The sequence below is a fragment of the Sparassis crispa genome, assembly GCF_003851025.1.
Source record: "Sparassis crispa DNA, contig_000000F, whole genome shotgun sequence".
Classification (NCBI taxonomy): domain Eukaryota; kingdom Fungi; phylum Basidiomycota; class Agaricomycetes; order Polyporales; family Sparassidaceae; genus Sparassis; species Sparassis crispa.
Window position 1 is genome coordinate 2,175,828 of NW_020939747.1, and position 12,969 is coordinate 2,188,796.

The following is a 12,969-nucleotide window of genomic DNA, read 5'->3' on the forward strand; positions in this document are numbered from 1 at the left end:
ACTAGATAATGATTCGAACTGGTAGAGATGCTAGATTCAAGTGACATCGATTGCAAAAGAAAGGGCAGCGTTGGTACCATCAATGGTCTTAGAGGTACCGGCGCACGCATTTGACATTTTTTTGGCTCCTGTAACATATGTGAAAGGCAGGTAACAATTGTACGTACGGAGAACTCGAGGTAGCACGCAAGCGCTCTTCCGGCGCTTGAATTTTCGTGAACACGCGTATTGAAAGCGTCCGGGTTCGCGGTCGATTATGAGTACTGTAGTAATCGCAGGTTGACGGCGGTGAAGAGAGAGGAAGTCCGTTGTGCCTATGACATTCTGTCCTTGTCGGCGCGTACCTAGCATCACAAGTCTTTCGTGCACCTTGAGGTAATTGTGGCGGTTTGAGACGCTGTCGGTGTGGTCTTGATGTCCTGCTGCCCTGGGCTGCCATGGAATGCACGGTTGACGATCGAACTTGAAGGCACGGCTGATAAATACATAAATACAGAATAACTCTTCCACGGACGACGGCAGGCACGAAAGCGATAGTACACAACAGCAATGGCAAGCGACAGCAGAATTTTGGGCAACGAAAGTGCAAATGGAAGCAGAGCGGTGCCACAGCAGAAGCCACGATTCGAGACTGGCATCTCAGCCGGTAGCATCAAGCGAATGGCGGCGCAGACTGACGAGTGGAGGAATGCCTATCGGCGGAACGGGGACACTCTGGCGAGCGCGAAGCATCTCTCGGAGTGCCTGGTTCTGTCACAGGTCTAAATCAGCGTGGCGCAAGAATGACGCATGAAGGAATGACATACCGAGCGCTGGAGTTCGAGGCGCCTCAGCCGCAGCTCCGAGGCATCGCGCTCAAGGCCGGCGACCATACTCTGCAAATGCGAAGATATGCTTGTGAGTATACAGCGCGGGTTGGACAGACAGCGCGCAGATTACCTTTGCGGTTTTGGAGTTGAGACCATGGAGAGGCTCGAGCCTTTCGAAAGGCACGGGGAAGAGGTCGTAGCCGAGGAGCTGGGCATGGAGGCGATCGATGTGGGCCTCGAGGCTGGCAGTATAAATGGTGCGCCTGTGTGGTGCTCCCATGGTAGATCTGAAAGACGGGGCAAGTTAGGTATTGTTGTGGGAGGAGAAGGAAAAGAGCGCACATCTCCTGGGGAGTGAAGAGGGCCTTTTCGAGCGCGTGATTCCACATCTTGCGGCGCTTGGAGCCCTCGTGCTTGGTGTAAAGTCGGGCATACGGATGTGCGATGCCGACAGTGCGTGAAGCGATGGTGCGAGCAGGAGCGGAACTGAGCGGGGGCTCAGTGTTTGGCTTCCCCTCCTCTGGTGGGAAGCCGTAGGTCGGGTCAGGGAGGAGGCTCGAAGGGAAGCCTGGGTGTTCTACGAACGGCGCGGGAGGGTAGGGGGAGAAAGGAGAGAGCGGAGAGTCGACGGGAGAAGGATCACAGCTGTCTGTGGGAGAAGAGTATGCGGATTGAAGGAGGATGGCAGGAAATTCCGACGTCAGAACGGAGAGCTGGGGGGAGGAGGGCGGAGAGTCAGAGGCGTCGCTCTGGGGATACTGGAGCTCATAGGGAAAGTGGAAGTCGGCGGGAGAGGAGAGCTGCTCGTCGGAGTAGAGGGGAAACATGTCGATGGGCGAGAGGGAGAGTGCCCGGGTTTATATTCGCGGGGGAGTCGTCGGCCCGTTGACGCGGAAGGGAGTGGCTGAATCTGGGAAATCGGTGACCAGGAGTGGCGCGCGCGCCGCCCTTCGATCGCCAGCGCTGCCCGCACAGATCGTGTCCCGCGAGTGCTGTCACACACCGCCGGATCGGTCACACACCGTCGGGTCACACACCGCCGGGCGGGTCACGCTCCCAACCGCCGAGAGCGCGCGCGCATCAAATTCGCCTCGGCGACCGCGCAGTTGGCCTCCCGCCCGGCGGCGATTGCTCCGTCCCCGTTGGGTAGCGTCGTCTGCGGATTCAAATAGACTTGTTCCTAGACATGATCATCGACCAGAATTCTCACGCTGCAATCGTGCGACGCCTGCACAACATCCTCCTTCCTCTCCTAAAAAGACGTAATTGTCTTTCATCAGTCACCCCAGCAGGATGCCACTTACCCATTGAGTGTCTCCCCATCGCCATATGTTCCGTCACTACAGCGCGCGTTCTCGACGAGCATCCGCGTGCTCTTGGCTCCACGGTCGATCCGACGTGCTGACGATCCATGCGCACACCAAGGGTCTCACCCCTTCCTCGATGTTGTATCACGGAAGCGCCTCAGTCCTCGAGGGATTGCGCGGTACGGGCGTCCACAAGGATCCGGAACTCGAGGATCGCCACGCACAGGCGGTTACGCATTGGAAATGGATGCAGCTGCCAGTTAGCAGCCCGCCCAGGTTGGAAGCTGCGATACGAACGGTGCCGGGCAGCAAAGAAGAGGAGAAGCTCTCGAGGACAGTTGGGAAGAGCCGAAGACAGCGACCCGGCACAGCAGCGACAAGTATGGCCTAATGACACACCATCCTGGGCAAGATCTCCTCCGATCTCATCGTGAACAAGGATTAAACGCCGCATCGAGATGAGATACATCCCGATCTCCTCTCCTTATAAAATCTTCCGCGGCATATGCTCCACCTCCCCATGTTCGTTTGCAGCAGCCATGGATTCCTACTACACCGTCTCCGACGAACGCTACTCCTCCGCAAACCCTTCTCACATGTCTTACCCGGTAATATGTTCCCTCACTATTCACACCGTATTATTTTCTTATCCCCTTGTCTTAGACTTTCTCATATCAGTCGGAGACCACGTACGATGGCTTCGACTACTATCCCTCTCAGTATGTACAATCAACGTCGGAACTGCCAGATTGTCCTCCCCAGCTCCCCCTCCATGCGCCAATCCCCATCTCCGGATATTCTACTCTAATCGCTCCCCCAATTCCGCTGAGCCCCACTCCGCCCACACCCGTCGGCAGCACCTCGCCCACCACATCGCCCCACGACTCGCCGTCCTCGTCACAAGGCTCGTCATCCGGCACGAATCCGCTCGACATTTACGGGAACGCCCCTCAGGTCACGTTCCCGACACCCTCTGAGCTCCTCACAGACCTCGCTGCCTGCGGTCGCAACGGGACTGGCCTGTCTGACCTTCGGCCGCCCCCCGCCCCCGCATCGTCCTCTGAACCGACTTCGGTCGACGAGACCGCGCCGGCGACGAAGAAGACCAAGTCGGGCGGAAAGCGCGCCGAGACGCAACGCAAGGTATACTTCCGCGCCGTCGCGGAGAGCGTCGGTTTTCAGCCGACAGATCCGTAAGCTCCCCACCACGTCTGTGGGTGGCGGTATACTGACTTCGTTTGCAGGGATACCATCACGAGCCATGACAAGAAGCGGAGCTATCTCGAGTGCCTTGAACAGTATGTGCAGTGGCTCCATGGGCAGATCCGGCTCGTGGGGCACGAGCCTGTCGCGTTCGAGCGCGTCCCAACGTATCGCGGGCTCAACAGCAGATCCATCCGCGTGCGTACTTTACTTGACGATCTCAGCAGCTTGGCGTCTGATGATGTTCCGCAGACGCTCCTCGTTCACATGCAAGATGAGGCCCGAAAACTCCACCAGCAGACACTGGAGGATGAGCGCACTGTAGGCTGCTCCGTCGCTGCTCTCGATACTCACAGACTGACCGTCACTACGCTGCACAGTTTACTCTCCTCCAGCAGCAAGTGACGGCGCACCAGTCCCCGGAAGCACTGCACGCCTTCCGGCGACACTCCGTCCCGTCTGAGGCCTTCTTGCCGTCGTTCTACACACCGCACTGTTAGCTGTCCTGCCACCGCCCGTACGCCCTCGTCTGCGCTTCTCGTCCCCGCGCGCGTCTCCCAGTCTCATCGAACGCGTGCCGCAGGCGCGAGATCGATCCTCGCTTCCCCGTTCCGCTTCTTCTCGCTGCGCATCTCATCTTCCTTCCCGCCAGTTGCTCGTTCCAGCCGCTCGTTCCCCTTCGGCTTCTCCGCCATGTCTGCGGTGTCCCACGTTGTTCTCGCGCTCGCTGTCCACGTCCAGCAGGTGTGCCGCGGCTCGGCCGCGCGCGCTGCACGCTTCTTCTCCCTGATCATCGTCCCGGGTTCCCGTTGTATTCGCTACAGTATTTGGCTCTGAGTGTATGACGTCCTCTCCGTTGCGCTGGGTCTGGGTCGTGTAATTCCGTTTGGGCTGTTTATTTGCTGCATGCGGACATATATAGCTGTAGCTTCTGCTTGCGCGTCTGTCGCTGTGCTTTTGTGTGCTGTGCGTCGATTATTTAACAAATGTTGTATGTTCCGAATGCGCGCCATGCTCATTATGCCGATGTTGGTGTCGGCTGTTGGCGCCGTAGGCTCTACATAGTACGTACGCTGACATAGGCAAATAGACGTAGAATCGAGTTATTATTATCGAATATGTTGCGTGATCCTGGAGTGCACACCACACCAGACATTGCAAAGCATTCTGGTCATACGTAACCACAGATATTCACGGAGCCTCTGCGTAAGTACCGCGAGCCCCTCGAAGAGCGTCGCAGATATTGTGAGGTTCACCGGCGGCGGCGGCACACCAAAGTGTATATATATATGGGAGATTCTTCCAAGCACTCTAGTTCTGAGATCCGAAGATCTGGAGTCTTGGAAGGTTTAGGGAGCCACCGATCGCGAACTGGGATCCGGACGGGAGGCGAAACGGGTTGGATCTGTGCGTGATGCAGCGCAATGAAAGGGAAGAGACGGGGATGCGTTCGCGTGCGGGACGATGCGCATGACGTCTTCTGGGCATCTCTGTATGCCACTTGTAACAGAGATCTTCGCATTACGGGTCCAGGCTGGAGATCTCAACGTCGGCTTGGATGTGCGATGTACGTGCGCGTACGGTGATACCGATACACCGAGACACAGCAGGTTCGAAGGAGGAGCGCGGGCTCGCATGCTTGGATTTGGATCCATTTTCGGGACTTGGTTTATTATAAATTTACGGGGCTACTAAGTGGCGGAAATGCGCATGTAGTATGAGCTACGTCGTGCCCGTATGCCTCAAAGTGGGGACCATTTGACCAGGAGCGCTACAGCGACGGCATCGCACATGGAACCTGAGCACACATAGCTAGTGTGAAGGATCTCGACTCACCTAGTGAAGACTACGAATCGGGCGGAGCACTATACCTTTCCGACTGCCATATTCTGCGTCGCAGAATAAGAGGTCACTGACGTTCTGCGAACCGTGAATGCTGCGAATCGCGAAATGGAGGTAAGCGGGTGCCCTCGCTTCCGTAGTTTTTACGTATACGAGAACGGGGGTGAGTGCGGTACGGTCGGTGCCAGAACTGAAGACATTCGACGAGTTTGTGACGACGAGCCGTACCGCATGCCATATCGACGTCTCACATGTACGCACAAGTACTGCTAGGGATTTGAAAGGGCTCAGATTCGAGGCTACCATCACAGGGCAGGAAAATGGGACGTACAGACTCGAGCTCATTTAGGACCGGATTTGCGGTGAGGCTGCGCCATCTTCAGCTATGCCTAAATGACACAATATTCGGCTCGAGCACCGGGTTCGTTCATCCATTTCCCTTGAAGGCAAATAAGTATGGTGGATCGCAAGCATAGCGTTCTGGAAGATGCAGCTCGGACTATTGCAACTTATCGGCAGGCCAGTGAGCCTAAAGAACGTCGAAATTTGGTCAGCGTCACGGTCCACCGCAGACATTCAATGATTCGGTGCTTTCAGCTCTGTCGACCTCTGTCGACCCTTCGACCAGTAATAATAAAAATCAAAGTCAGCCCCAGCTTGAGCATGGATACGTTGGACCTGCGAATTCAATCGTTCGTTGTTTGAGCGAGCCGTTCTGAGAGCTGGCGCGCATACCGCACCGACGCGCCGGGCTTGATTCCCACGCCCCCTTAGTCCTCACGCTCATTGTCTTCTCTGCGCGCGCACACACTACTCAAAGCTACACCTCCACTCGCTGTCCAAACAACACCCAACCATGGAGGCAGAATTAGAAACATACCAGGTGCAGCTCTCACAAGTCGAGCTCGCCCTCACCTCAGATCCGGACAACTCTGAGCTCAAGTCGCTCCGGTCCGAGCTGAAGGAGCTCATCGGCCTCACGAAGGCGACCATATCCCAGCAGGAGGTCGCAGCGTCCTCGTCGAAGAGCGAGAACCGCAAGGCGGCTGTGGCTGCGGCGTCCGCGAAGACGTTCGCGGCGGGCGACGAGTGCCTCGCGAAGTACTCGGGCGACGGCCAGTGGTACCCTGCGCGCATCACGTCCGTGGGCGGCTCGAGCGGCAACTGGGCGTACAGCGTTACGTTCAAGGGCTACAATTCGACGGAAATGGTGAACTCGTCCCAGCTCAAGGCGCCGCCCGCGAACTACCAGCCTGCGCCGACGTCGTCGGCGAAGCGGAAGCTGAACGCGCTGGAGGAGGAGGAGAAGGAGCGGAAGAAGAAGAAGAACGAGAAGAAGGTGGAGACGAGGGCGGCGAAGGCCAAGGAGCAAATGGCGAAGCAGGCGACTTGGCAGAAGTTCGCGAAGAAGTCGGAGAAGAAGGGGATACACATCGCTGGTGTGTCGGGGACGAGTATCTTCAAGACGCCAGAGAATCCGCTAGGAAGAGGTGAGCGTCGTCCAATACTTGTTTTTTGTCGAAGCCGTTTGTTGATTTCTGCCATTAGTTGGAGTGACCGGTAGCGGCAAGGGTATGACAGAGGTGGCTCCTCGAGCGAAGCACAAGTTCGAGGCGAAAGATGAAACTGCTTGAGGTGGTGCGTCTTCATCCCGTCGTCGTGAATTTACGTACTCACGTTCTACTTATCGCTGCAGACTGTATTATATGCGTTCTATTGCTCTGTAAACCTGCTTCCGCATGATGACGACATTCATCTAGAAGATCACAGGCTTCTGTATATTATCCCAAACGTCTCAAAACCAATGGACACTTTCTGGTGGCTATCAGGTCATGCGTGATGTCTTCTTATATTCTCCGATAAATTTGAATCTCAACCATCCTCTTCCCCCACCCTCCCAGCGAAATGCATGGCTCTGAGCCACATCGTCATCCGCCGTCTGCGTCCCTGTATGACGCCGTCGTACGTGCATGCTATCTCTCCACTCATTGAGCACTCTCCGCTGATATGTCGGCACTTGTTCCATCTGCATGCGTGTGCGGGAGCACGTCACATCACCACTAGCAAATTAGCGGGAATGACTTGTTGCGGGGTCATGCGTTATTCTGCAAGTTGTTTTTGTAACTTCCATGTTCAACTCGAATATTATTATCGTCTTCATGTCAGGTGTCCGTCGTGTGTGCGACAGTCTGCTCCTTGCTGGGCTAAACTGACCGACTCAACGTGCGCAAGTAATCAACCTAGTTTGCTGTGCGCATTTGGTACTTACCTCCGGCAGGTATATCACCGCAAGTGGTATGGGAGACTACGGCGATCTGATCTTGGCGCTCGCCGAGGATGAGCGATGGCGCGATGGCGCTATCTACGTGATGCCATCTGCGATGACAAAAGTGGAATCTGTTCCTTCACGGTCCTCCTGGAACTCGGCGGGCAATCGTGATATTTCCGCGCCAGATGCACCATCCGATTTTCGATCATTTGACATGACAGAAGACATATGCATGGATGGTCTCTGATGTTTTTCTCGTATCCTGTCAGCGCCCACCTCAATTCGGCGATGGTGCCACTCGAAAACGGCCGCGGCATGTGGGTCAGCGCAGTTGGTACTCTGCGGAGCCTGCAGCAGCGCTCATTGGCTCCCTGCTGAACTTCCGTCTGGCTGTACGTGCACATCAGATGTACCCATATGCTCGAGCAACAGCCATTGGCCGCTCCCAGCTCGTCGAATGGATCAACACCGTTAATTGAGGATTGGTCGGTGATGTGGGCATACTACGGTTGTCCATGATTGGAGGAGCTTCCGAAGATCATAAATTTGCCAACGCAGTGGTTACCTCGACGAGGCACCCTTCCGAATCTCTGGAAATGATAACCCGAGGTGAGTGTTTGTTCTATCGCATCTTGTGGCTCCTGACACGGTTGGAAAAATGGGAATGCGACGTGTGCAGTGTACACAGTTTCCACAATATACAGTATACGGTGGTATACGTATATACCCTCACGAGGCCCGACCCACCTCAGTGGTGAAGTGATCCACCCAGAAAGGGAGGTGAGTATACGCTTTTGGACCTAGTGTGGAGCCTCTCAGAGAGCTATTTCAAGCTGATGAAGTTTGATTATTAGCAGATGAGGTCAAGATCCTATTGATTAATATTGGTGGAGTGCGGTTTCATCGCATGAATTGCTGAGGATCTGTGGACAGATCTGAGGCTTCTTTTCCCGATTGCGCACACATCTCTGGAAGGGCAGTCGACCGTCTGCGTTGGGGATATCCATCTGATCTGATCAATCTCTTGCCAGCAAATATTTTGGGGTTCAGGAGATCTCTCGCCGGATCTGACATGTCGGTCGACTTCACTGGGCAGATGGGCTGCAATCTGCCCGCTCCTCCAATGAAGATGCGTTTCCCCCCGCAATCTCGGTGCGCTCTCCTGGCCGATTGGCCCGCCCGGACGCAATCTCTGGTTCTCCGTCCCGACCTGTGCCTCGCAACTTTGGACATTAATATTCATACCGCTTTCCACTCTCCATATTCAAGCTCCTCGCTATACAATAGGTGACCGCAGGCATGTTGTTCAATCAGTACCTCCGCTTTCAAGCTCCGCATCGTCCACTCTTGAACATCCGTTCTCCGAAGGTGATGCATCTCTCACTTCCCACCGTTGCCAGTTCATCAGTGGTGCTGTCCACTGATAGGTGTTTGAACATTCAATATCCGCCCACTAATCCCTGTATCTACCGCCAGGATGAGCAAATGGTGTCCGTGCGGAGTCCTTGAAGATTTCTCGAATGTCAATGTCTTTCTCAAGTCTTTCTCCTTCGAACACAGTACTTGCTCATGTCGCGCGTCGCACATAGCAGGACAGGTCACTCAGAACCGGTCTGCAGTCTGGTTGAACTGCCAGCTGGACGCCAGATGGGGATCGAAGCCTCCTGCCCATCCGCCATATGCTATTTCGCCTGGCACATTCTTCAACAGGTCAATAAATTAAGCTTCGTCTGTCCACTCGGTGCCAGTTTCTGGGTGCCTGGATTCAGCGAATGACAAGCAGAAGAAGTTGTCTCCTCAATATTGTGCTTCCTCGCGCTTGCGAGGCACTCGGTGCCTCCATATGTGGCCACTGGACACCAGTCGCACGGTCCCGATAACACCGAGATTCATCTGTTTGACCCTCAATTCCATGTCCTCTCCGACGTCGACGTTGAGTTTGATATTTTCAACTTGCATATGCTCGCCTTACTTCTACCTTAACACTCAGCAGCTCTGCAAGCGCCACAAAAAAGCAACACGCTCAAACGGACGGGGTGAATCTATCGCGTTTTGCCAATCTACCAAGCGGCAGATGGTTTCTCGAGCCACGTTCCTCAGTTGTGGAGTGCCGTTGCAACTTTGCACCAAGAAGCACCCCTACCCCATGATACAGGTCGTGGTCATCATTAATTCATTTATCCATACTCAACAGCGCACAACGCCGCTCGTCCTCGCACCACACTGATACATCAGAAGCCCGGATCAAATAGGAAACTGTCCTGGTAGATGTCAGGTGCTCTCATTCCCAGAATCCTCCAGTATCGACCTTAATCTTTCCATCCTGCTTCGCCTTGCTACCTTTGGACCTCCCGCCCATGCGCTGCGCGCTCTTTTTGGAGTGATACTTGCGATGTTCTCGCGCGCGCCGTTTTGTAAGCTCGGACTGAACCTTCTCTGAAATACCTTTCGAATGGGAGGGCTCTTCGTGGACGTTGGAGAGCGATAGCGTTGCTGCGCGGTCAGCGAGGGAGGGGGACGTCGAACGGACCGGTGACCGTGAGGAGTGGCGGGATGCTGGCGGTGAGCGGGATATCGGACGGGAGGTAGAAGGTGGGGACAATTCCTTCTCGTCTTCAAGCCCGTTCTGTTCTGCCTCACGGTATGTCCATGCTGATGGAGGACCTGCAAATTCTTGCGGTGGTTCTTGGCCTCCTTCTTGTACTTCCTCCATGTCGTCCGCATGGTCCTCTTCTTCCTGCGCTTCCTGTCCTTCCTCCTCCTCTTCCTCCTCTTCCTCTTCCTGGCCTTCATCACTGAGTTCGTCCCCTTCATTCCCATGTGGCTGAGCACCCATATACTGAAAATGAATAATAACGAGGTCAACCATTGAAGCGAATGAGATCAATCGAATAAGCGAACCTCCTCCAAAACTTGCTGATCCTTCTGCTTGAAGCCACTCGCAGACACCACAAGGTCGAGCCGGAAATCCTCTCCATCCCCAGCAGCGTCCCGCGTACTCGAGAATCGCGGATAGAGATTGCTCTCATATCGGAATCGCCGTTGGAAGAACCTCCGGATGCACTCGACGTCGCGGTTGAAATACCTGAAAGCGCACAGTCAGTCCAACGATTATCAGAATCAGCTGAGATGACAATCGTCGCTCACATCTCGGCGTTCATATGCGACGTGCTGACCATCTGTGGGAAGTCAATAACCACAGGTTCGCCCGTGTCTCTTCGGATGAGGATGTTAAACTCGTTGAAGTCGCCGTGGATGAGTCCCGCGCGAGCGAAGCGGACGACGAGGTCCATCAGGTCGGAGTAGAGCTTGCCGGGAGAGGGGAGATCTGAAACTTGGCGACTAAAGACTTCCTATCAGTGTGCTGTAAAGTACCGGGATCAAGGGCCTCACAGCGGATACGAATCGATGAACTCCATGAGTATACAATGTCGTGCATGGTCCACCGGCCTCGGAACGGGGAACCCATGCTCGTGAAGTACCTGTAACACCTTGGGCGTGAGCACGAGAGAGCACGTTTGAGGTAAGGACTGAGGCCCGCCTTCATGAAGGCCCACTCTTTCTCGGCTGCTAGACGGGACATGTACATCCACGAGGCCGACTTGCGCTTGCCCATGTAGTCTCTCTTCTCCTTGATCGCACGAAACGATATGCGGCCCAATCTTAAAGAGTCGTCACATTGTGGGCGAGCATCTCCGGAGTTTGTGAACATACCTGTGCAACTTCAGAACCATCTCGTTGCCTTCGGCGTCGGCGACAATGTAGACATCTGGGGCATCGCGTCAGAGACTCATCAAACTAGGAAATTCATCTCCCGGACAGACCTGACTCCTTTCCTACGCCAATCTGGTTTCCAACAGAAAACATCGAGTCCCTCTTCGAGAGCGCCCTCATGGCGAGGTAGTCGTACCCGCCATAAGTTAACCTGTACCCATCGTCTTTTGTACAATCGGCCAGAAATCAACATGGATGAGACGAAGTGCATACATCTGGAATTTTGCACCCTTGCAACGAGGTTCCGCTTGGCAAGGGAGCCCAGTAACTTGTTCACGCCTCCGTTTCGCAGGCCGGAGATTTGCACGATGAGCACCGTCGGCACCACTTCGTGATTCTTCGAGCCCATCTCAACCTGAAGGGTAATGCCACGCGCAGGAGCTGTCAATCAGGACGGGGATGTCGGCAGAGAAAAAGGCGCATACAGCGGTGAGTACCCGGAATTCATCCGAGGTGATATAGCGCATGTCTGTGGCGTCGAGCTTCATGGTGACTGTAGGGTCTGCAGTATTTCTCTGTGATTATGATGTCTATATGTCTTTTCACGGGACAAGGTTGTGGTCGAGACTGCGTGGAGTTGCGAACGTCTATTGTCGCCCACTCGCGGTAAAGGAGGAAGGCTCACGTGATACAGAGCGATCGAAAACGCGCGTCGCGTCCCGCCGCGTTTCTTCAGGCCAACGACCATCTACAGCCATCTACCCACCAGGACTTTTCGCTCGATTTATCAGCTTACTAGCTTTCTCTGTGAATATAGAGTCTCGTTAGTTCGCTTCATTGTCATGTCCAGATCAGTTCGGAAAGCAAACAAGGTCAGCTGAGCGAAGGAACTAATAGACTACATCACTACGACACACGCACTGCAGGCATCCACTTCTCAACTTTCCGCTTCCCTGGTGACCACTTTAAGCGTGAATGGATCCATGTACGCTATCTGAATAGTTTTTTCCTAAGCTTAATTCAGATGTGTCCGCAGTTTCCACTGTGAACTCGTCGCCGCGTCTGAGTTATCTCGGGAGGACCGTGACACTGTCTGGCGTTTATTGGAAGGGAATATGCGCGACTTGTAGGACACATCTGCTACACGAGAAGGCCTCCCGGTCTTACTCCATTCGCTTTTACAGAGCTCTGACGTCTTCTCTCGGCTGGAACGAGTCAGCAAAACAAGATGAAACTTTCCATGCTTTATCTCGCTTCATTCTCGTTCGAAAAATTAATGACGAGAATGAGGGAATTGGATCGAGGGATTCTCGTAATCCTCTGGTGGCGTTCACCATGTTCCGTTTTGAGCATGAGTACAAAGAGGACATCATATATTGGCGAGTATTATTCCTCTTCTGCGCGCACAACCGGACGTTATTGATGAGCACAGCTACGAGATGCAAGTGTGTGAGACTGAAAGACGACATGGTCTCGGGCGGCACCTCGTGCACCAACTGGCTTCGATGGGGAAGACCTGGCGCATGGAAAAAATCATACTGACGGTGCTGAAAGGTGCGGGGATGGGGTCGCATGAACATTGTTGTTTCTAACAGGCGCACAGCCAATCCCGATGCGCGACAATTCTATGCCAAAATGGGGTGCGCACGTTCGGAGCTCTGGTTCAATGATTGTCTGACGTTTGTGTTCAGGTTTGAGTTAGATCCGACCTCACCAGGGTATAAAGACCCTGAGGAAGATGGTTCAGCAGATGAAGATGAGGTTGCCGAGGATTGCGACTATGAGATATTATCGATGATGTTAAGATGATTTTTTTTGCTTGAGG

The 12,969-nt window shown here is 54.4% G+C and overlaps 8 protein-coding genes across 8 annotated transcripts; 5 read left to right on the top strand and 3 right to left on the bottom strand.

Annotated features, from left to right (window-relative positions):
- Nucleotides 1-639: 639 nt before the first annotated feature.
- SCP_0107670 (hypothetical protein) lies at nucleotides 640-1,636 on the bottom strand (the record flags this gene model as incomplete). Its single annotated transcript, XM_027752997.1, has 4 exons — nucleotides 640-750; nucleotides 807-875; nucleotides 940-1,096; nucleotides 1,152-1,636. 4 exons carry the CDS (start codon nucleotides 1,634-1,636, stop codon nucleotides 640-642), a joined length of 822 nt encoding a protein of 273 aa, XP_027608798.1.
- Nucleotides 1,637-2,138: 502 nt separating this feature from the next.
- Nucleotides 2,139-2,507, top strand: SCP_0107680 (hypothetical protein; the record flags this gene model as incomplete). The annotated part of the gene is made up of 1 exon (XM_027752998.1): nucleotides 2,139-2,507. One exon carries the CDS (start codon nucleotides 2,139-2,141, stop codon nucleotides 2,505-2,507), a length of 369 nt encoding a protein of 122 aa, XP_027608799.1.
- A 148-nt stretch (nucleotides 2,508-2,655) lies between these two features.
- On the top strand, nucleotides 2,656-3,819 carry SCP_0107690 (hypothetical protein; the record flags this gene model as incomplete). The annotated part of the gene is made up of 5 exons (XM_027752999.1): nucleotides 2,656-2,724; nucleotides 2,780-3,309; nucleotides 3,361-3,517; nucleotides 3,572-3,640; nucleotides 3,700-3,819. The coding sequence occupies 5 exons, from the start codon at nucleotides 2,656-2,658 to the stop codon at nucleotides 3,817-3,819; spliced, it is 945 nt and encodes a 314-aa protein (XP_027608800.1).
- Nucleotides 3,820-3,882: 63 nt separating this feature from the next.
- Nucleotides 3,883-4,113, bottom strand: SCP_0107700 (hypothetical protein; the record flags this gene model as incomplete). Its single annotated transcript, XM_027753000.1, has 1 exon — nucleotides 3,883-4,113. The coding sequence occupies one exon, from the start codon at nucleotides 4,111-4,113 to the stop codon at nucleotides 3,883-3,885; it is 231 nt and encodes a 76-aa protein (XP_027608801.1).
- A 1,904-nt stretch (nucleotides 4,114-6,017) lies between these two features.
- Nucleotides 6,018-6,795, top strand: SCP_0107710 (hypothetical protein; the record flags this gene model as incomplete). The annotated part of the gene is made up of 2 exons (XM_027753001.1): nucleotides 6,018-6,651; nucleotides 6,710-6,795. 2 exons carry the CDS (start codon nucleotides 6,018-6,020, stop codon nucleotides 6,793-6,795), a joined length of 720 nt encoding a protein of 239 aa, XP_027608802.1.
- Nucleotides 6,796-7,458: 663 nt separating this feature from the next.
- On the top strand, nucleotides 7,459-7,677 carry SCP_0107720 (hypothetical protein; the record flags this gene model as incomplete). Its single annotated transcript, XM_027753002.1, has 1 exon — nucleotides 7,459-7,677. The coding sequence occupies one exon, from the start codon at nucleotides 7,459-7,461 to the stop codon at nucleotides 7,675-7,677; it is 219 nt and encodes a 72-aa protein (XP_027608803.1).
- Nucleotides 7,678-7,945: 268 nt separating this feature from the next.
- Nucleotides 7,946-8,308, top strand: SCP_0107730 (hypothetical protein; the record flags this gene model as incomplete). The annotated part of the gene is made up of 3 exons (XM_027753003.1): nucleotides 7,946-8,039; nucleotides 8,110-8,210; nucleotides 8,288-8,308. 3 exons carry the CDS (start codon nucleotides 7,946-7,948, stop codon nucleotides 8,306-8,308), a joined length of 216 nt encoding a protein of 71 aa, XP_027608804.1.
- A 1,403-nt stretch (nucleotides 8,309-9,711) lies between these two features.
- SCP_0107740 (Serine/threonine-protein kinase rio2) lies at nucleotides 9,712-11,692 on the bottom strand (the record flags this gene model as incomplete). The annotated part of the gene is made up of 9 exons (XM_027753004.1): nucleotides 9,712-10,269; nucleotides 10,332-10,515; nucleotides 10,578-10,772; nucleotides 10,824-10,912; nucleotides 10,972-11,092; nucleotides 11,145-11,199; nucleotides 11,255-11,368; nucleotides 11,418-11,559; nucleotides 11,630-11,692. The coding sequence occupies 9 exons, from the start codon at nucleotides 11,690-11,692 to the stop codon at nucleotides 9,712-9,714; spliced, it is 1,521 nt and encodes a 506-aa protein (XP_027608805.1).
- Nucleotides 11,693-12,969: the final 1,277 nt, after the last annotated feature.